At 45.0% G+C, this 23,505-nt stretch overlaps 1 protein-coding gene across 3 annotated transcripts in view; it reads left to right on the plus strand.

Annotated features, from left to right (window-relative positions):
* satb1b (SATB homeobox 1b) overlaps positions 1–23,505 on the plus strand; it is a 57,049-nt gene that overhangs the window by 16,016 nt on the left and 17,528 nt on the right. For 2 of the 3 annotated variants that reach the window (XM_087848465.1, XM_087848464.1), the window contains exons 3-11: positions 445–621; positions 1,448–1,574; positions 5,707–5,830; positions 11,173–11,284; positions 12,313–12,390; positions 15,207–15,706; positions 17,914–18,126; positions 21,039–21,110; positions 21,545–21,700. In XM_087848465.1, coding sequence (XP_087704591.1) covers positions 445–621; positions 1,448–1,574; positions 5,707–5,830; positions 11,173–11,284; positions 12,313–12,390; positions 15,207–15,706; positions 17,914–18,126; positions 21,039–21,110; positions 21,545–21,700 — 1,559 coding nt within the window. The remainder of the gene's footprint in view (positions 1–444; positions 622–1,447; positions 1,575–5,706; positions 5,831–11,172; positions 11,285–12,312; positions 12,391–15,206; positions 15,707–17,913; positions 18,127–21,038; positions 21,111–21,544; positions 21,701–23,505) is intronic. The other variant, XM_087848466.1, reaches the window with a different exon arrangement.

The raw sequence follows: 23,505 nt of genomic DNA on the forward strand, positions 1-23,505 counted from the left end.
TCATCTTAAAGCTTTAGGCAACACGAAGGAATGCTACAACATTTAAAATGAATCTGAAAATGGGAATTTGGAGCAAAAAGCATCAGGGGGGAGATGATGGAAATGGAGAGACAAGAAAGAAAAAAGAGGGCGATTTCTTAAAAGACGAAGCAAATTCTGTGACTAAAATTATGCACCCAAGTAATATTTGATCCCTCAAGCTGATCATGGAGTTTGGCAATGGGACAACGAGGTGAAGGTGTCCTATAAAAGATGAAATATGCCTTTGTGGTCCAAACTTGTGTTCGGAGCTTAAACCTGGATGTTCACTTCTAATCCCTCGACGGCCAACCTCAGTGTAACTTAATCATCTGCACTAAATTTTAATCCCATTCCTCTGCAAACAGAGGAGTGAAGGTCAGAGTTTTGCAGGTGAAGAAATGGCTTGTGTCTCTTTGTCCGCAGGCAACATGCTGCCTGTGTTCTGTGTGGTCGAGCACTACGAGAATCCCATGGATTTTGACAGCAAGGAGGAGCACGCTGAATTCGTCCTGGTGCGCAAGGACATGCTCTTCAACCAGCTCATCGAGATGGCCCTGCTGTCACTGGGCTACTCCCACAGCTCAGCAGCCCAGGCCAAAGGTGAGCGCTCACCCACTCTCATCATTGTCATCTCTTCTCTGATCTGACGCTCTTCTTTTATGCTTATCAGCGTCTTTTCTGACATGCTGGTGCTTGTGCACACACACACATACACTCTGCGACCATAATAGCCTACCGCCAGCAGATCTGAAGCCACAGTAACACAACCTGACACTGATCCCAGAAAGTCTCCCAGGGGTCATACGCTACATATTCCCACACAGAGGTATCCTCGCACTCTCACAGAGGCTAGCTGCACAGTAAAATGTTTACATGCACATTCACTCGAGCGCTCATATTGTATATTTATATACATATACCCTCGGTGACAGTGGGTGGGAGGGGCAGGTGGAGGAAAGGGTCTGCTAATTGCACTTGAGCACACGTAGGCTGAGTGCGGCTGTTTCAAGGTGCCTCGACGCATGCTCTTTTATTATAGGCTGCCCATCACGCTGCACATACATACACATGCTAGGCCACCTTTCTCATGAGCAGTCTTCCATCTCTCTTTCTGCTGTGCGGGCTGCCACTGTTTTAAAAGCACTCTCAGGAAAAATTCCTGCGTGGTTGTTGCGATTTCAGTGAAAATTAAGGAAATAAAGAGCATTTATGGCACCGGAATGCTTCTGGGGGTATCTACGCGTGGCTTCGTTGCTACCGTGCATGTTTACGGCTTTAAAATGAACAGTGAAAGCGAGCTTCGTGCTGATTTATTCGCTTCCGTGTCCATTGTTGTGCTTTTGTTTGCAAATCTGTGATTTTTTTCATGCGTTTCCACATTTTTGCCCATATTTACGTGTGCCTGCATGTGTTTTGCGTCATCCAGGTATGATTCAGGTGGGGAAGTGGAACCCCGTCCCACTGTCATATGTGACAGACGCACCAGACGCCACAGTGGCAGACATGCTGCAGGACGTCTACCACGTGGTCACACTTAAGATCCAGCTGCACAGGTAAGCAACCAATCCACAAGTTTGGGCACATGTTTACTGGAATATTTACACTTGCACCAGCCCAGAATGTGTGCACATGTTCATACATATTCTTACCTGAGCGCTAACCACAAAACTGTGTTTGAAGAGAACAGTTAGTCATGATCACATTAGCATTTCCCCCCTCTGATCTGTTGCGCTGTTTATCCATCTAGATCATTTCGATGTGAGTTTCAGCGTTTTGAAGATATATTGGTTGTAGAAATGTCTTCTTCTCATCGGTGCAAAAATGCCAAGAGAATACATAATTAAACAAAACTCAGCAGCAATATGGATTTCCAGAAACCATAACCTGGTTGCTCAAAACAGTCCACCAGCCTAGCTGTGAGTAGTTTCATGTAGGAACTATTTTCTTTTTGCTGTCTACATCCGCCACGCAAAAGATTGGTGCAGCTAGCAAACAGTACAACTCAGGCAAAGGAGCTAGCGTCAGTGTTTATCACACTGTTTATTACATGTGCTGGTGTTTTTGTCACTAGCATAAGCCTCTTGAGAGTGACACAGTGAACGGCTGTAGTTAAAAGTGTTTGGGGGGGTTTTCTGGAAAGAGAGATGGTCAACTTTTCAAATGTGTCACAAGTCCTTCAAGTAAGCAACTTGGCAGCCATCTTGAAACACATGCAGGCACTTACTTGGGTGGTTATTTTGAAGCATTTTTGTGAATAAGCGTGATTTTCAAGACTTGTTTAAAATCTAAAATCTTTTTTCTTGACTTTGTCCTAAATTAAGGCTTTTAAAAAGCTTTGTTTTTACCTTAAAAGCTCTGCTACTACTAGCTTCTTTGCTGTTGTGTGAATTGACCATGATTCAAACGGGACATCAGCTGACATCTCGCAAACTGGACAGTTCACACCAAAATCTGTTAGATAAATACCACAGCAGGCTGAATTAAAAATACATAAATTAGGCTTTTTTTAAATGAACTCTCTCTTGAAATGTATGTGTAAGTGTAATCTCAATCTCAATCTCTCAATCTCTGCTTCTAGCAATAACACATATAGCATGTGCCAGTTTATGTGTTTAATACCGAGAATAACATTATTACTCAGACTGGCCGTTCCCAGGAAGTGGGAAAAACCCATTCATAAACCAAAAATAAAACCACTGATTAATTGATCAGAACACAGATTCCGGAGAATTCGAGCTCTTGCTAACAATCTAGCTTATCCACAGCTGAGAAGTGATGCAATGAAATTAACCGCCGAGTGATTTTTAACATTTTGCAGTGGAAACGTGAAATATGATAAGTAAATAACCGTTTTTAAACCAAGCTCTGCTTCAGCTCCAAAAAAACCCCAAATAAACGAATGTGGTCGGTGACTGCGTGGCTAAAAATGACTCACCTGAAATAGTTCCATAAATAAACCTGGCTGCAGCGGATATTTTAGGCAAAATATATTTCTTTTGAGTCTAACGTTGTGAATGATGAAGATGAAACCTTTACTATACTGAAGACTGCTAGCTTTCTCCTGTCATTGCTCACCATATTGTATGCTAAATTATTCTCTGTAGGTGTGAGGCTTTGTCATATTTATACACACGGCATACAAGCATTTATAGACACGGACACAAACAGCTTCATATGCACTCATGGACACACACATGCGCGCGCACAAACAGCCGACTGGCTCTGGTGTGGAGGCTTGTGCCAGCTGCACGCTAACCCAGTGTTCTGCAACCCTCTGGAGAGCTGTTTCTACTCTTTTTCTACCTCGCTCTGCCTCTTCCTTTTCTCTTCCCTCTCCTTCTGTTTCCCCCGCCACCAACACCATCACCACCCACCTCCACCAATGAAGCGCTCACGCACACACACAGGCACGGCGACTGATGTGAACACGTCCACCAGCCAGACTACAGAAGGTTGTGTTTATTTCCGGCTTGCTAGCCCCTGAATGCATGGATAGCTGTCTTTCTCCGCTGCCCCTCTCTCTCTCTCTCCCACTCTCCCTCCTCTCGTTCACTTCCGTCTCCCCAGAGGCTTTCTAGCTGCTGGAGCAGTTTAAGGTGTTCTGGAAAATCCATTGTTTGTGTGTTAGAGTGTGCATGTGTATGTTTTCTTAGCAGCAGATGTGGTGTGCATCCCTTTTCTGTTCTCCTCGCTCATAACATTTCCAACACACCGGCTGACAGATTTATGGACAAGCACACACACACAGCATCTCATGCACCCTCACCGCTCTCTTATTCACGTCTCGAGCCAGGTTTAACGTAAAGTAATTCAGCGGTAAGTGTAATGCGAAACACACACAAAGTCACGGGAGCCCAGTTGAGTTATTCTCTGCTTCCGCCCACCACGTAAATATATTTTACGTTTTCAAACACCCAGAATTCAGTCGGTGTCTCTGCAGCTCGCGATTGCAGCACAGACAGTCTGTTTGATATACAGCTTCATTTCGATTACGCCGTATATACGCAATTGTCAATATTGTTATTGGTTTGTATTTGTTTTTCCCCCCTTTTCTTACCCACGCCGCCAAACTCTTAAAGCCCCCCCGCCCCGACTGCAGCAGAAATCTCGCCAGTAACACCTTAAATTGTTTCGCCGAGCACAACAAGCCAGGAAGGTAGAAGTAACACGAAATAATAGTCGCCACATGCAGCTGATGTATAATTCATGCATCAATCCAGCAGATGTGTTGTATAAAGTAATTAACTAATCAGAACAATCAGGAGAGAGAGAAAAAGAGAGAGAGAGAGAGAATATGAAAGAGGGGGAGAGATCGAGGCAGGCAGATACAGAGAGTGGGAGAGAGAGAGACAGAGCAATCTCCAGATGCATCTGCTTGATGCGCCAAATGAAATCTGTCTGTCTTGGAGGGGCGCTTGCAGCAGGAAAAACGAGCAGGGACCCGTGTGCGTTCAGCTCGCTTTCTCTCCGGTTTCCTCTCTGTCTTTGCTGCTCTGCCTATCTGATGCAAGCCAGCCAATTTCTCCACGTATGCATGTGTATGTTCCTCAACCGGGGTCAGGCGAAATGCTGCAAACTGTGTTTGACACCTTTGTTTTTGGGGAGAGCGATTTGCTTCCAGAATTTTCAGCTCAGCACTTGATTAGCGGGGAAATGATCAGTCGAGTTGACTGACAGAAAATTAATCAGGAGTAATGATGAAAAAGGTTCAAGCGTCTTCTCCTGGCTGAGGATTTGGTGCTTTTCTCTTGTTTTTAGAAAACAGAACACAACAATTTTAACATGCGATTTGAGACATTTTTGTTATGTTTTCTGACAAATCGAATAGCAAAAGCATTGAAATGATGCTACAATAAAATATCCACTGGCTGCAGGTGATAATGTCCACAGGTTTTTCAGATATTAGGCCGACGTTTTACTGTTTTAGGAGTAGACTGAAGAAAACAAATCTCGACTCTTAAATTTTTCTTATGCTTTTATGTTGTACACGCTGGATACTGTGCATTTTCAGCGGGGTAGCATTGTATACTCACTAGATATGTCATTTGCAAGATTTCACTATAATTATCTGCGTTTTGTATTAGTACACAATAGTAATTTCTTCTAATGAAAATTTCACACAAAACCAACACGTTCAGTGTGTGGTTTTATTTTTCAGAGTAGCAAAAAAGCTTCGACTCTTAGCTAGCCAGTATTAACATCACGACACCTGCTGACCCTTTCCAAAAGCTGCAGATTGTTTGGTTTTCCGTCCGTCTGGCAACCTCTAAGAGTAAGACGTGGACGGCGCTTCACACCCAGCTTTCTGACCGTTACACTTGAAATATCAAATGTAAATGTGAAAATATGTGATTTAAGATGCAGCGAGATTTTTAAGGTCTACGATGCTGGATTGAAGTTGCACAAAAATACCTCCATAGTTCAGTGTGTAATCCACATGTGTAATGTCTATACTCAGTTGCAAGATTGTGAATTTTAGCATTTCATTGAAGATGCCATCAAAGCTGCTGCCTTCCTGTCTCAGTCTCCATCTGAATTTGTTTTCATGCTCTACTCTTTCCCCCCTTCTCCTTTCTATCCCTGTCTGTCCTTTCCTCACACTCATCCCTTTCTTCTTCTCCCCATCCTTATCCTCCCTGTCACCCCTCCACCCCAAACCCCTGTGTGTCTCCTCTCTCTTCACAGTTGTCCTAAGCTGGAGGACCTGCCGCCCGAGCAATGGAGCCACTCTACAGTAAGAAACGCCCTCAAGGAGTTACTCAAAGACATGAATCAGAGCTCTCTGGCTAAAGAATGTCCTTTATCACAGGTGCTGAAGACCAAACTGCTTATTCCAAAAACAAAAAATAGACAAAAAACAAAACAAAAAGCCCAACCCTACACCCTTCTATCATACCGCACAACTAAACAAACACCACTGTGTCCATCACCTCCGTGTTTTATCTTTAACTTATCAAATGCCGTGAGTTTGATCACAAAAGAGAATCAGCATAGAAAATCAAATCAATGGCTATTGTCATTTGTTTGCCTCTTGATATTTTTTTGTTTGTTTCTTTTGCCACCCACGACACACACACACACACACACACACACACACTCGATGTACCAGCAGCCAAAAAGCAGAGGTGTTGTTGAACGTATGGTTACTGTGAGATAAACACTGGCCCGGGCCCAGAACGATCTGGATGCTTTTTGTTCTTTTCTCATTTGATTCACTCTCAACATTTCAGGCTGGAGGTATGTTTAGGTTTTATATTCTGTCTTTCTTTTCCTCTTTTTTTTTTCCGTCGGCTGGGAGGTTGGATAGAAAGCACCAGTGCAGATATTGTATTAACAGGCGGTGTAGTCAGTATATCACAGAGGCAGCTCTGGAGTGAATGGAATGAAATGGCAGTATATCTCTCACAGGGGCCAATAATGTGCGTGTGTGAGGGAGTTACAGCGCAACGAGATATGTGTGCACCTGTGTGTATTTGCTTGTATATCAACGTGCAGAGCGCATATGCGAAACTGCTATTTGCGTTTTGCACGCGTGTGTGTATTCGCATCGGAGCGTGTGCGTAGGTGCCTTCAGTACGAAGCCAGCTCTCCTCCTAGGCCACCGTATGGTCACCTGGAGACCCTCATTTGCGCTGCGTGCGAGTGAGCTGCTGCTCTCGGCGTGTGTTCGTGCGCGCGTGTGTGTGTCTGTTTAGCCGGGCATGAGCAGTGCGCTGATGATGTAAAGAGTCCCTGGGTGGCGTTCAGGCGGAGCCCAGCCCGGTCTGGTAATCACCCTGTTTACGGTCCATATGTGAAGACGGCTCAGAAGAGAGCACACGCTAGCTCAGAGGATTTACCACACAAGCACACACACTCCTGCTCAGACACATTTTTTGCTATATTGACATACACACCAGTCTCAAATTAAACTGAAGATTGTTTTTGGTTTGCAGAGAGGACGAGCCGCAGACCTGAAATTATCTGATCTTGTTTTTTTTCTTCGCGAATATCTCGTGTATTTTACGAGCCAGTCTGGATTTCAGCGGCAACGTTTAAATGGCAGCGTCCTTTGTAGATTTATGGCAGCTACAGTCGAAATGTAAGGCGGCGAGCTTAAAAAGAATAATCCAGTTTTTAAGTTTTCGTGTAACTTGGCAGCTTTGCCGCGTTGCTGCTCGATAATCTGATGATCTCCTCGCATGTATCTCTATCTGCCTCGCTGAAACATGGCTGCCGCGATGGTGTTTGACATCTGTTACTCTGTGGGGTTGCATGTGGCCAGTTACACCCGTGGAGCGGCAGTTTGCTCCTCCTAAACCCGATTGGTTTACGACCGCGGTCATCCGCACGTTGCTTCGATACACGGGCTCCCCGCCTCGCGAGCGGTGATGTCACCGCCTGTGTGCAGTCTCATGAGAAGGTGAGAAGCCAGGAAGCGTTTGGCCCACCCGCTGAGATTTCTGAGTTGACAGAAAAAAAAAAAAGGAGAGAGAAACGAGTGGGAGGAGAAAGGGGCGTTGCAGGAGGGAGCAGAAGATTGGCACCTTTTTAGGATTAGTGTTTCCTTGATATTCTTCTGCGTAATCCCAGACCGAAAAGAGAGGTTAACAGATGAGAGAATCGCAGCGAGCGAGTGAAAGAGAATTAGCCCACCTCTGAACAGGGCTCTGAAGAGAGACAGGGGTGGGGGGTAGAGGAGGAGGGGGAGCGGAGCGGCGAGGGGAGGGCGGCGGGGCGTTATTTTGTGAAATGCTTCTTTTGTCCGGGGCCTTGTCAAACATTTAGTTTCATTCTTTTGTAGCGGAGAGTCACGCTTTGTGTGTTCGGCCTACAAACGGCTCGAGGAAACTCAAGAGAATGCGGCGCTCGCTAAAGCCCGTCGTCATTCTGCTACAGGAACTGTTCCTGACCCGTGCGAAATACGAAGCACGCTTCAGGATTCACAGTTCATAGCTGGGAGAGGCATCTGCGAAATGCAACTTCTCCCTCAATCAGGCTGATTTTGTTTTCTGAGGTTGCTACCAAGCTTAGCATCCCCCTTGCCCATATTCTCAGAAACTATGGCAACAAATGAGATTTCCCCCCTCCACGCACCCCCTCACCATCGCCACCACCTCACCCCACTCTTTCCCATTGCCACCACTACCTCTTCTTGCCCACCCCCTGTTCGCTCTCGCTGGGCGGCCCCTGATGCACCAGCTGCTGCGTCGTGTAGCAGCAAATAGTCATCAAAATGCCATCTTTTGCAGGCCTTCGCCACCTCGGCTGCCACAGGCATAACCTGGCTGCCAGTGCGTGTGCGTGTGTGCGTGTGTGTGCGTGTGTTAGAATGAAGGAAGGGGAGGGGTCATCCCAGTTGAGGTGGATATGTGCCATAATTGAGCTCTGTTAGATGTTGGCGAGAGACGAGGCGCAGTGTTGCAAATGGGATGCGCTTTTTTCCCCAGCTGATTCAAGACATCAGGCTAAGTTGGAATGTGTGTTGCTGTTTAATTGTGTATGTGCTCGTGTGAGTTTGTGTAACAGCACCGTGTGTGTTTGTCTGCAGGGGTTGTACTCTGTATATGTGTGTGTGTTTGCCAGTGTGTATATACCACACTCTAACACTAGCAGCTGGGTGCCTACAGTACCTGCCTGCTGCACTGCTATTTTCTTACACACACACACACACACACACACACACACACACACACACACACACACACACACACACACACACACACACTCTCTTTCCTCGCTCTTCCTGTCTCCCATGTTGGGGAGTGGAATAGATGTTGGGGACCGATAGTAGCCCAGTGCCACTTCCTGGTCTTGCTGATAAGCTCTCTGTGCTGCAGATGGCTATCACTTAAAGGGTCCACACACATGCTCATGCACAGAGACACACCCGCAAACTCTCACACACACACACACACACACACACAAACGCAGTCATGCTACCTGTTGACAAGCCCTAGCACAGCCCTCCCGCTGGCACCGCAGTGGCAGCAGAGGCTCTGGTTATCTGCTTGATTTCACTTAGTGCGTATGCATGTGTGTGCGACAGAGCGGTGTGGGGAGAGGGAGAGAATAGGTGTGTGTGTGTTGTTTCGTTCTCGCATACACGCAGGGCCCCCTGTGAGAGGTAGAGTGATGTATTGAGGGAGAGGGCTGATTAATGAGGAGCGTTTATTAGAACATCTGTGTCAAAGATGGCGGAGAAAGAGGGAGCGAGAGAGATGGGGGAGAAAGACGGGAAGCGAGGGAGAAAGAAGCACGGCGTCTTTCGCAGGCCTCCTGTTTGTCGCCTGGAGCCGCCTAAGCCCAGATATACTGTAAATAAAAGATGCCAGGCTGGAGGAGAGGAGTTCATTATCCCCCTGACTTAACGGCGAATTCTTCTTACGTTAAATATGTGGTTTGCAGACGGATCTTTGGGTGGGGACGACCAGAGAATTTTGAACTTGCAGCTACTATTTCCTATAAAAATGAGTCAGTTCATGCATAAAAGTGTGACCCGTTAAACCTAACCTGAACTCCGTCGGCGCTTCCGCTGAATGAAGGCTTTTCAATATATTGATAAAAGACTGCTTTGTTGTAGCGTACAAGTCCAAATGCAGACCTTTTCACCCTCCTGTTTTTCATCATGCCGGGATGATGCACTGCAGCATGGTTGGCACAAGTTGCACGAATGTGACTCGCCTCAGCTGCCTGACTTTGCCTTTAAAGAGAAATAAAGAAAGAAATATTAATAATAAGCAGCTGAATGTTGAACTTGACTCCACCTGGTACCAGCAGGTACAGTAGTAATTGTGTGTGTGATAGTTGGTGTCTTTTCGATGTCTTCCTAAACATGTAATTGCTTCTTTTCCAACCTCGGCTGGGTTTTAATATTACTGAACCAAGACTTGGCTAGCGCAGAGCTCTAGCTTTTATAACGTCTCCTGTGTGGTATTCTCTGTCTCAAACAGAGGAATGGAAAATATTCCTCATGTAGGAGGAAGCTGGTTAAAATCGAGCCTTACCTGCTGCTTTTCTTTAACAAAAGGAACCTGTGTCTGTCTTGTTTCTTTTGGGTGGCTCGTTGCTGCCATGTCTAAAGTTTTACTTAGCTTAGCCGCAGCGCTGCTGTATAAGGTGCGGCGTACGGCTTTAATCCGGAGGTCAGGAGTTCAGAGTTCGATCGACCTTTTCGATGGCACAGCTGTCACCCTTTAACCTCCTTTTGTGGTGGAAAGCTGCAGCCAGAGAACCAGAATCATCCCGTGGCTGTTCATTTCTGCTCACACTGCCATGCTACTCTGCCAGAAGGTTCCCCCCCACCATCCTCCAAGCGCATATATTATAGAAAATGATAAAGATGGCATACCTATAATTTGAAAACAGATGGTTTGGTTCTTTTGAATATTTATAACAATCAAAAACAATTTCTCCTGTGCCAACCTCGCTATTCACCCGGAGGCCGGCAAGGTGTTAAAACATTCATTTTAATGAAACTGGATGGGAAAGAGGAAAAAAAAACAGCTCTTTTGTTTTTCCCAGGCGAAGGAGAGCGGTTGAAGTAAATGTTGAGAGGGCAAAGAGGCGACTGCATAGGGGGGAGACGGGAGCACGTACGCATCGGAGAACGACATGCTCGGTGCGGCCCCCAATCTGCTCCAAGTCGTTGTCTTTAACAGATTGTGTAAATAAAGAGCCGCGAAATAAAAGAGGTTTATCTGTTTACATCGCCGAGCTCCCCAGGTGCTGATATTCAATAAGCAGCTATCTTCTTTTCCTTTCAAAGGTAAATATCTCCACCGCATGCTCGTGGAGCGAGCAGATGTAGAGCTCAGGTGACCTTATGAGTGACCCAAAAAGTTCAGACAAACTCATCGGCATTTGATAAAAAAAATAAAAGTAATTGATTAATTAATAACAGATAAATCCCCTTCTTTGATTTAATTTAATTTGTTTTACCTGTAGAAGAAAACAATCTCAGATTTCTGCATGTCTGATACTTTTCACTTAGCTTTTTTCCCCCCTGGTGCTGGGTTTTACTCGATCCCTATATTTTATTTGTTTTGACAAGCTACAGTGTTACTGCATGTTTCACAAGCTTTACTATTATGTCTGCATTTTCCACAATGAGAATCTAAAGTCTCTCTCTCGTTTTCTCTCCCTCTCCCTCAATCAATCTCTCTCTTTCAGAGTATGATTTCCTCCATTGTGAACAGCACTTACTATGCAAATGTGTCGGCGGCGAAGTGTCAGGAATTTGGGCGCTGGTATAAACATTTCAAGAAGACAAAAGATATGATGGGTAAGCAAAACGGAGGGGCGCAAAGTATGGCGCTCACACTTTTGTCTCTTTGCACACACATTCTCTCACACACACACACACACCAGTCACCATTGCAATATGTTCCCTAACCAACCGTCTCTTTGTCTTCCTGCTGTTGCATGAAGCAGAAATACATTTTTATTTTGTTGTCTAATAATTTAAGCTCACTGCAAGCACAGTGTTAACTTTGCTTTATCTATTATTGCTTTAACTAACACTAATGCAACACTAAAGTGACCCAAGACGTTTTGTTTTTTCGTTTGTGTGTGTGTGAGTGAACAAAAGCAAAAGATGCCTTCAGCCGGCCTCGTCTACAATTCAATTAGATTTCCTTATCAAACTTCTACCAACACATGCTTTATATAATCTCAGAAAAATCCCCTTTGACCTGCCAGGAAATGAGGTTATATAATAGCAGTAGCACCCAAGCTGCAGATAGCACGGCGATATATTTTTATGTCTTTTGATTCAGCAGAACAGCGCTCTGTTGTGAGCTGGTTTAATGCTGAGATATTAGCTTTACCAATCTGTTGAACATTATCTTTTTTCTTTACCAGCGTGCTGCTGCTGCTCGCAGTGATGATAGACACAGATATTATATCAAAATGTTTTCACAGCCTTCCATGCAAATAGTGTGTTGTGATCATATCTTATCTGATGTTTTTTTTTTCTCCCCTCCATCAGTTAAAGTGGCAACATACACTGGGAACTTTATTTACTCGAGACCTGCTGTACTTTAGTACTCTCTCGCATACACCTACACGTTTTCTGTCACAATTGTTTTCTTTTTGGTTTTATGTTCCTTAAAAGTGGAAGCGCTGCAGCTGCCAGTCTGGCCTCCGTTTTAAATGCTGATGTTTTAAATGTCATATTTCTGCTTAGCTGGAGTGGGAGAGACAAATTGTAGAAAGCCTTAACCCTGTCTTTCTTTCCTCACAACTCTGCAATGTATGCTGTGTGTGTGTGTCTGTGCGTGCGTGTGCGTGCCTCGCTATTTGACTATTCAGGCATGCGTCAACCCTCCCAGCTGGAGGGGTACCTGGGGACGTGTGTCCTCCGTGAGAGCCCGCGTGCCAATGCACTAGGTATGTTGCAACATGGGCGCACACACAAATACTCACACACGCACACTTTAGAGGACTTTGCTTTGGCATTAATTAATTGTGTGGAAACTCAGTATAGCATTACTTACATCCTTACGGCCTTTCTCCTTGTTTGTACCTGTTTCTTGTAATGAGATTATACAGATTAATACACAAAGATGAACACACAGTCACTTTTTGAGAAACTTTCCTTTATACTCAGAATGTGACCTTAACTGCCGTTAACGACCAGACTTTCCAAAAACTGAATCACAATTATAATCTTGATCCAAAAACCAAAAACTGTCATTTTAAAGTCACGATTAAAACAAAAAAAATCGCTCTGTTAACTTTAACTCACGTGGAAATCTCCATCACGGTCACAACTAAACTTTACAATTTGAGAATCAATCTAAATGATTTATGTTTGTCTTTTTTAAAAAAAGCAATAATTACTACACATTTGTGTTTTTTCTTTGTATGAAACTCTCTGAGGACGTCGAATCCTGATAAGAAGCCAACCACAGATGTGTACGCACACAGAGAAGCAGCGATAGCATCTCAGGATGTACTCGTACACACTCTGATAAACTCACACGCGCGCACGCCATGTTAGCCAAACCTCAGACGCAAAAACTTTGGCCCGTGAGCCTCAGGTGCCCACCACATGCCCGTGGCAAAACCTCCTGCCCCAGTCCAACCTCAGTATTTATGATGGGCTGTTGTATGTGGCCACAAATGGCAGCGAGAGAAAAAAACACTGGTGAACTGCCAAGCATGAAGGCTGCGAGAGAGAGAGGGGGGCGGGGGGCACAGCAAGCCTTTGTGTTTTGGAAGCAGTGTCTTATGTGACTCTGAATTCACTTCAGCACATCGCGTTCGGTGAGTAGCTTTAGGCTGAAGTCAAGGGGAACAAGTACCTGGTCACAGGTACTCTCTGTCAGCTGAAGTGGGTGCCAGCGAGTGAGCGCAGGGAAGGAAACATAGGAGCAGGAGTTGGGTCAGTGTCTCTCTCTCTTTCTCGTTCCCTCTTTCTCTCACTCCCAGTCACAAACACACACTCCCTCCCTCCCTCAGCCCACATCCCATTCCCATTGTGTGTTTAATCCGGGGCTCTTTTGTGGCAGGATTCCACACGAGGACTCCCGCTTCTGTGGCAGCCTTTTTCTCCCAGGGCCTGCCATGCTCTTCTGTCACCCCTTCTCTTTTCAATTTGCATGGAAATGCCTCCATGTGCCTGCGTGTTTGTGTGTTGCGAGTGTGCCCCCCAGCAGTCTGCGCGAGCGAGCATATGCACACCACGCACATACACACATTCACATATGAGTGAAAAGGCACACCATACCATCAGAGCCAGGGAATGCCAGGGATTATGGAAAGAGATGTGATTATTACCAAGATTTTTATTTTTTGTTGTGTCCCCCCCCCCCCCCCCCCCCCCCCCCCCCACACATCATTTGTTTTCGACAAACACTCAATAGACCCGTCTTGGCCGGGTGTTTTGTGCTTGCTGACAGTTAAGAAACAGGCAGCTCAAACACACGATTATTGTGGTATTTTTGGAAAACATCCATGCACTTAATCTTTCATCTGCTGAAAAATTCAGCTTGTTGAAGACCCCCCCCCAAAACACCCCTTCCCTTAACAGCAATTTATGCTTTTCACATTCTGATACGATGCTTTTCTGTGGGATGTGGAGGCCGCAGCACACTTCTGAGGTGTTAATGTTGCCATCCGTATGAATTCTTAAATACTGCCCCCTCACTCGCTCAGGCATAGTACATGCAAAGAGCCTCAGCATATGTGAATTCCTTAAAGAGAGGCGGTAACCTGAAAACATTCAGCTGCTCCAAACGCTCGTTCACTTCGTTGTGGGTAGCACTTTAAATGTTAAATCATTGTTTTCATCCTCTAAGCACATAATTTAAACCTGTCTTAAAATATTCCCCAGCAGCCATTATGGACTTAAAGATTCCCAAAGCAAGAGATGCTGCAAAAATCTCCAAAATGCCATTAAATGACGGCACATGGACTTTTTTTTTTCTCACAGACGGTTCGAGTCAAAACCGTTTCAGTGTTTCAAACAGGGTTTCTCAGGTTGCTCGCTCTGTCCTCCGATGTACCCCTCCTTCCTCTCTTCGCCGTTCCAAACATTTTATATTTAAACCATCCTCCCCTAAATATGTCATATTGGCTAGCTTGTGTTCCTTATTTTAGAATTAAGGATGCAAAGAGAGAATCAGATTCTGCCGCTGTGCATGCACATACACACAAACACGCACATATCATTTCTGTACCTACACACACACACACACAAGAATTTTTTTTTTCACATGACGAGGCCACAGACATTCTGCACTTAATTTCGAAGGCATGGTTAGTGGAGACACAGGTCAAACACAATGAGGCTCTTTTATCTGCGTTTCCATCTTTTTCGTTTTTTCTCTTTTTTTCACCCGGTCATTGGCGGGGAGGAAGAGGCCAGCGGAGAGTTCTGGTTAGGGGGAAGATTTTAACCTCCCGTTGCTTTTCGTTGGTTCTTAGATATGTGCGAGCTTCACAAATGAATTCCCTTCTCATATAATGTAAACAGGAATGTAAGCTGACAGGCGTCGATTGACTCGAGGCGAACGTTTGATCCGATGCAGGCCGGGTCTGTTTCATTTCTTCTGATTAGAGAGTATGACTATGGTGCCATTAAACTGATGTTCATGATTGTTAGATGGCTATCTGCTTTTACGTCATTCTCCGCTCCTGTTTTCTTCGTGGAATTTAAGCCAATCGTTCGTTCGCGTCTATTTTTCTTTGTCTTTCTCCAGCGGAAATGGACGGCCTGTCCGACCTCTCCCCGCCCGGCTCTAACCACAACCACAACCACCTGAGTTTTTCCCAGCAGCAGCAGCCGATCCCCGGCAGCACAGCGGAGCAGACTCCTTCGTCGCCGGTGCCGCCGCTGCCTCACGCTCCGCCGCCGCACGGCGGTCAAACGGGAGGCCGACAGCCCCAGCTCCCCGGTCTGCATCACCCGGGCTTGGTGTCCACACCCATCAGTCCCCAGCTGGTCAACCAGCAGCTCGTGATGGCGCAGATCCTCAACCAGCAGTATGCAGTGAACCGGCTGCTGGCGCAGCAATCCCTGTCACAGCAGTACCTCAACCACCCACCCGTCAACCGCAGCTCCCACACCAAGCCTCTGGAGCCACAGGTGGCGTCGAACACAGAGGTTTCCTCTGAGATTTACCAGTGGGTGAGGGACGAGCTAAAACGGGCCGGCATCTCACAGGCTGTCTTTGCCCGCGTGGCCTTCAACAGAACACAGGTGAGGAGGTCAAACTGTAACAGAACTGACCTCAATCAGTGGCTTTTATTTACAATGTATCATTTTTTGGTCTATTGCAATTATTTAATGCATCTGCCTACATCATACAGTCTTCATTCATTTTTTATCAATACTGTGTATATTCAGATGTTAATAAAGTATTTAAAATATGGAAAAGGTGCCTTTACATCCCCTTAAAGTTCTTTAGTTGTAAAATCAAGTGGCACCGGTGAAATTCAGCCAAATACTCCCAACCAAAATCAAACCAAAAACATCAGCTTTTATCTCCCGTAGTAACACGTCGAGTGTATATCTTACAACAACATCCTGTTTGAAAAGGAAGCGTTATCATTTCTACAATTTCACGAGATCTCTCTCGCTATGAAATGTTAGGAAAGGCTTCTGTATGAATCCGCTGCTTATTCATGATTCTCACACACTCCAGTAGTCTAGCACCTCTGCTTCACTCGAAGACAGCTGGCAGGCTGCCATGTGAAAGACCCAGGTTCGGTCATGGCATCCGTTCTCTCTGCCAAAAATATGTGGTTTCACTGCAGAGTCAGAGGCCTAACAGACATATCAACAGACACGCAGATGGCAGCGTTAAAGCCTTAAGACGTACTATCTGTGTCGGGGGGGGGGTTGACGACAAACCTCGTTACTGCTCCATTTTCTTTGAAGTTCTATATGTGAATAAGAAAAGGGGGGAAAAAGAGCGATAAGGATCTATTGGAGTTAGAACGTACAGATACAAAAATTATGTGAGCGTTTGTGTTACTTAGTCAGACAGTGGTGGTTTTGTGCAGCACGGCAGGCTCCCACACAAATAGAGCCTTATCGGTGGCTGATGTTAGGAATTAGTTCAACGTGCCTTTGGAGGATTATTTATTAGGTTTGCGTATCTTCACAAAGTCTGCGTTAATAAAAGGACAGGGGAGGGAGGTGTTGATTAGCAGGGTGAAGAGGCCTCTGTCAGTGCGGGAGGTGCATCAAAGGAGCAGAGGTCGCTTTTTTTTAATGGGGTGGAAACTACTGAACTAAAGAGACAGATAGAAAGGGTCGATGGTGAAAACTGATAAGCATGTTCACACTGAAGAATGCAAACAGACACACACGGAGTTCAAGCATAAAAAGGATATACTGCTAATCTGTCCTCTGACAATGTGTATCCATCAAGTACACAGTCACACCAATAAAAACGTGTGGTTTGTTCACACATGTCTGCATACCACAGACCTGCATATTTTAAACATGACATATATGGCTGCGTATATTTTAATAGTCACCGAAGAAACGCCGCCAATCGCATATTGCAGTTCTGATCATTAGCCCGAGAGGACTCGAACGCTTTAAAAATAAATAAATAAAAGCGCAAATATGTTTTTCCCATCACTTTGTTTTATTACCAAATCACACGTATTGATGGTGAGAGAAGCGCAGCGATGGTTTGCACAGTGTGTGGCCAAGAGCTGATGAAAAGGCCCAATCACACGCCTCTGATAATGGAGTCATCGCCGTCTCATAATGATGGAATCGAGCGCTATTGAAAAGTAAACAGAGGATACGCTGATTGCCCGCTGAACAAGACAAGATGTTTCAGGCGAGTAGCTCCGCTCTTATCCGAAGCAGTACACGACTCAAAGAATATGTCCAAGATGTGCTAAATAAATACCACCCGTGTGCGACGGGTTCAGAGGCCACACAAGTTTCAGTAAAGTGTTTTTTTTTCCCCGTCATCCCCACAAATGATCGTGGATGAAGTGCTTTAGACTGACAGAACAGTATTGTTGTACTTCCAGACAAAAGCCCTGCAGAGAGTCATGAGGATATGATGGGATGATTTTATAACATTAATAATGGACTGCTCTCTGTAGACAAAGCTCCTGCAAGTCTGCGAGAGGTGGAGACTCTCACATAATCAGTTGACTCAGAAAAGAAAGCGTGTGTGAGAGCGTCACAGCTCCATTGTCATTAGAGTCTCCATTTACACTTTACTGTCTTACTTAAGAACCCTCTAATGTGATTATTCTCCTTATTGGTTACCACCGTGACCCCTGCTTCACATCTATTTCCCGCTCTGAGAGCCTCTTACTCTCTCTTCCTCTTTCACTCTTCTTTGATGCTGCTCTCCGTCCACTGCTCTTTTGGCACCTTCTTGTTTCTTTTTCTTTTTTTAAAAATGTACTAAATGTAGTTTCATCATGTAGGGCTTACTGTCTGAAATCCTGCGTAAGGAGGAAGATCCCAAGACGGCGTCCCAGTCGCTACTGGTCAACCTGCGCGCCATGCAGAACTTCCTGCAGCTGCCGGAGGCCGAACGTGACCGCATCTATCAGGAGGAGCGGGAGCGCAGCCTCACGGCCGCCTCTGCAATGGGCTCCGCTCCGCTCATCAGCACTCCATCCAGCCGACCTGTACAGGTAAATTATTGTTTCTGTGGATGCTGTGGATGGGTTCAACCAGCAGACACACATGCAAAGTTATGGAGCTTAAATTAGGACGGTGAACTTGACATATGATGTGAGATGAGGCTGTGCTCCATTGGTAGCAGAAGTGTGATGGATGAAACACAAAGCATCAGCAGTTGTAGTAAATACTTTGTCAACTTCGGGACCCGAAAATCATGTAATATTGCCAACCGAACCCAGATGTTTATTGCCATTACCCTGCTTATTAAACTCCACAACTATTCCCAACTCAAAGAAAACGCTTTCTGCTCCGAGTCAGAGTAATCTGAAATGAAGCGACAGCTCTTTAAAGTCCTGTGGCTGACAAAAAGCAAAGAAAATCAAATTTCTACACGGTTATAGTTTTCAGTGTGCACGCAAAACTCAGGAGTGATAAATCTACATTTCTACCCCATAAAAGGACATATGTGAAGAGATCTGTTCCTTTGAACTGTCGAGCCAGCTCTGCCGAGATGTTGTTGGTATTTCATGAATGTGTTTACACGCAGCGAGCGACGGGTAAAGGTATGCGCGCGTGAGAACAGGTTGGATTGAGATGAGAATGTCTGTCTGTCCGTCTTTGCGTTGGAATCAGAGACAGACAGACGTGTGAAACAAACCTCGTGACGCGGGCGCTTTTTTAGAGGTGCTGCAAACCACACGAGGTCAAACGAAACGCTATTTCCTTTTTCTTTCTTCTTCAGAAGATTCAGTCAGTCGGTATAAAACATTTGCGCGATGTTAAATATTTATACTGTACAAACACAAGCACCTCACGCACTCATTAGCACACTCTGTTTTCTGGGACAACAACAAGCGCGTGTACAAGAACAACCCCAACACATTGTTTCGTTGCGTGCTTCACATTCCCCTCTATTGTATCAGCCTCTCTAGAAACACACGGAACAAATAAAAGTCTGTCAGTGGTAAAGAGAACATACTTTACATTCTTCCTGCATGTAAATGAGTTGTGCATCATCCCCGCCCTCACCACACAGGTGAGAATGGTGCACGAATGATGGATAATTTTTTGTGCTAATTTTGACCTTTTACCATGCATTAGGCAGCATTAACAGCCCTCCCATTTCAAAAAAATAAAGCGGTGATGACAAGCTCTGTGAAAGATCAAACATCGTTTAGTCAGTGCCTCTTTCGAAATCGCCTCGTACCACAGCACAACTTTGTACCCTCGCCGCAAATCAGTGTCCCTCATTTGAAAGGTATGTGGCAACTTTCTACCACTTAAGCCCATTTGAAGTGCGGTCAGCTGCATTTGGGAGGTGAGAGGGCCAGACAAAGGCTTCTTCTGTCCTGTCTCCGGTGAAAATTTGGCTTTTATTTAGGTGCGGAGGAGAGCGAGATAGAAGCCCCAGCCCACCCATCTTAAAAATCAATCTTCCCTCTGAAACGGCTCAGCGTGGTGGCAGTGGCCGGCTGAAAAGAAAGAGTCGTACTGTGAAGCAGCGGCGCTGAACTTAAAGCAGGACCATTTTGCAGTTCACGGCTCATCTTTACAATCTCAAGCTGTGCCGGCACAGGACGGGAACTCAAAGCAGGAGAGTGGACTATCGCACAGGAATTTATTGATGTAAAAAAAGGAAAGTAAAAGAAGGTTTTGGCAAAATAATCTGCTTCTAGTGTTCCTGTTAGTGTCCTTAAAGCCGAGGCAGGAACGTGGAGCTACGAAGTGCCTGTTTAGTTCATGTCAGGCTTATCTTAGCATATCTGCAGTGAGCTCACAGAGCTGCAGAGGCACATACGGAAACAAAATAAAACAGAAATAAATCTCCAAGGCGGAGAATAAAGGCAGTGGCTACAGCACGGTGTAGAAAATTCAAATCCTGCTTTCTGATTTTTATTTTCACATCACTCAAAACACTGTTGGCACATCAGTACAATATCTCAAGGCCTAATATGCGTCACCTGTATGACTTAAACCAATTGACATTTATCATATAGACCTGTTTTCTGTCCTTCCCTCTCACGCGCACACAGATTTGCACACTCATACACCTGGCCATCTGCCAGCCTCTCCTATGGAGCAATGCGGTGCGAATTTAAGCACATAAATCAGACAGGGTGGCAATTGAGCCTGAGACAGAGGAGGGTTTTTATTGGCCTCATAAAAACAGATGCAGAGGTATGTTTCTCTCACATGTACCGATGGCTCGGCTCGACTCTCCCAAAGCCAGTTAGTGCATGTCTCTGCCTTAACAATTTGCTTGACACGGTACCCTCCCGCTCCCACTGACAAGCCCGTGTCGAGCTGTCATAAAACAGGATAAAAGGCCCAGAAATTCTCAGACATTCCACTTTCACCACAAATTTCAGAGATTGTTTTTTAACACGTAAAGGAGCTCGTATTAGGTGTCTAGACAAATACTTGAATATATATGTTTTTTGATCACCAGTTCCATCGCGAGATGGGTAGCTGTTGGTGTTATTATGGTTTATTTGAATGCCATTTACTTGTACCCACACCCAACCCTGTCGATGGCTCCTTTCAGAAAGACTCGTATGGAATGATTCATATGCTAATGGTTCTTGGGTAATGCTTTTATTAGGATACTTGTTACCTTGTCAAAGGATTTTCGTCAAGATGCAACAAGCCGCTGAATGAAGATGATTTGATTTCACTTGACTTACATTTATTTTTTAATCACCGGCTTGACATAAGAATAATAACGTTTCACACAACACATCTAAGTGTTTGTGAGCGAAGTAAGGCTGGCGCTGTGTGTGGGTGTAATCTACACTCGAGTGCGCGGGTGTGTGTGTAAGAGGTGGCTGCATGCGTGATCATGTGTTCAGACAGATTCCCTTTATTATTATTATTTTTTTTTTCTTATGTGAGCCTGAACAAATGTGGTTGTGTTGTGTTCTAGCCCCGAAGGGAAGACTGTAACAGCGTAAGGCCGGAGGATTGGAATCCCCGAATCCCTGTGGGCATTTCACCTGTGAGCAAACCACTTCACCCAACCACAGCACTGCCAACTGAGCAGATACATTCTCATTGAAAATACAAGTCACTCTCATTTACAACAATATCCCCATGTCAGTGCAATTTTAGTGTTTTCTACGTTTATGAAGCTGGAAAGTTATTTTTCAAGCGCGAGGCAAATAATTTCTCTGTCTTTCAGCGCAAAGTGTTATCAGAAAGTCTGGAACAATAAAGTTAAATTACATTACATTACTCTGTTGCAGTATTTAGTAAACCAACTGTCACACAACACTATTAAAAATAAAATCTTCAGACAGAGTAGAGAGTCCAGGTCCACACATGCAATCTAAACCTGTCAAATACAAATAGAATCTTATATCTAACAACACATTAGAGTTTAATAAAACCAGGAAAGCCTTTAAATCAAATGTTTGTTCTTTTTATTACCAGGTTAAACCGTCACCGCTGCCCAGCGAGTGGAACGGCAAGGCAGACAGCTGCATCCTCAACATCAACTCCACCATCTACGATGAGATCCAGCAGGAGATGAAGAGGGCCAAAGTGTCCCAGGCCTTGTTCGCGAAGGTGGCGGCCTCCAAGAGCCAGGTAGTGAAATGCACACTAAAGAACTGTCGCATAATTTGTTAATTGAACCGTGCTTTCTAAAGTAGAGCTGTACTGATATGCCATAAATCAATGAAAGTCCAGACGGGCATACGTACGACACACGTGCAGACACAGCCTTTGTGTTTAAAGAGAGAAATTGAGGACCTTTTGTCTCTGATTGGTGAACTCTGGTGAATTTGCTTCGATGCGTGTGTGCAGGAAAACTGCACATCTCCATCAAAGGTTGGAGACGGCGCATGAGGAAACTTAGCTCAGTGTATCAGTGGAGCGATTTATCGTCATAATGACACATGTCTTCTTTATTGTGGGTTTGGAGTTTAGCAGTCGACACTGTTTCAACACCAAACAAACCTGTTTATATTAGCTCCGCTCAGTTAGATGATGATGGGAGCCCCTGTCATCTTCTCACAAAGAGCGCAGAGCTCACACAACACAAGCTTGTGTGTGTTGGAAACAGAGGGTGAAAACATAGCGCCAGTTTAACTCTTTATTAAAAGCAATTAAAAATGTAGCACTGAGGACTTATTATTAAAGGTTTTCGTGTGTCTGTCGCAGGCAGAGTTGGGAAGATTTCCACAATTGTGCTTGATGAAGAAGATGGTGGGGGGGAGAAATAGATCACCAAGGGCGGAATAATCTTGAAATATCTGCAAAGGCTTTATTTTTTTCTTGCTGATTAGGATGATTATAGCCCCAGATAGCTTTGTTTTACCAAATTGCAGTTTGATGCACAAACCACTGTTTTTGTTAAGGAGTTCAAAGACTCCTTGGAAGGATAGAGAAAAGGGGGAGAGTGAGGCGGTCGCAGTATTAACTCGCTCATGTCTCTCTCTTCTCAAATGACGGTTTGTCTGGGAACAGGTTTCCATCATGCTGTCTCCACCTCCCTCCCATCTCTCTGTCTTGCCCCTCTACCTCTCTCGTTCCCCCGATTTCTGCCTCTCTTTCACGTTCCATTCATGGCAGGCGGGTGTGAATGTGAATTGAGCAGCAGATAAGAAGTGTGCTAATTATGCCTCTGAAAAGGGGCCTGGGAGAGCACTTATCTCTGGCTCTATCTCGTAATGGGCGCTCCCCGGGCAGCTGGTCCTCCCCCCTTACTACCCAGCCGGCATTGCCACATCTACCAGCACCGCCAGGCCAGCGGCTGCTCCTCCCCAGCAGCACCCACGTACTCTGAAAATCAGATGCTGGGACCCAGCTTTCAGCTGCAGTTTCCTCAAAAATATTCAAAAAAGAAATTGTCAATATTTTTTATTTAATTTAAAGCAGGACAGTGGGTTCATTGTTTTAGTTTCATGCTCTGGGCAGACAGTTCAAGCATTTTTATCTTACTGTCCTCAATGCCAGCATCGCAGTCTGGATAAAAAAGGCTTTCCTTTCCCTCAGTGCTGTGTATAGTATCACTGTCATACACAAAAGTAAATAAATATGGCACTTTGTGTAGGCAACCGCAGGGCTGCAATGATATGTTAAATGATAGATTAGCTAGTTTGCTCGTCAAGCAATGAGTCAATCATTTTTGTCACGTCTCGTTGTAAAGATTTGCGGGAAGAGTTAATCGCCGCAACTGAAATTTACAGACGTCCCTAAACACCTCGCAAACAGGCAAACGGCTATGAAAGGTGATACACAGATATAGCGTTACTGTATTGAATAGAAGATGCCTATAAGGATACAATTACTTAACACAAACCATATGGAGCAAGTCTGAGCAGCAGAGCTAATGCTCGCTGAGCCAGTTGGTAACTAATCAAATGTAATCTCGCCCTGTATTAATCACT

Source organism: Neolamprologus brichardi, chromosome 11 (genome assembly GCF_056152115.1).
Source record: "Neolamprologus brichardi isolate AB-2024 chromosome 11, ASM5615211v1, whole genome shotgun sequence".
In the NCBI taxonomy this organism is placed as follows: domain Eukaryota; kingdom Metazoa; phylum Chordata; class Actinopteri; order Cichliformes; family Cichlidae; genus Neolamprologus; species Neolamprologus brichardi.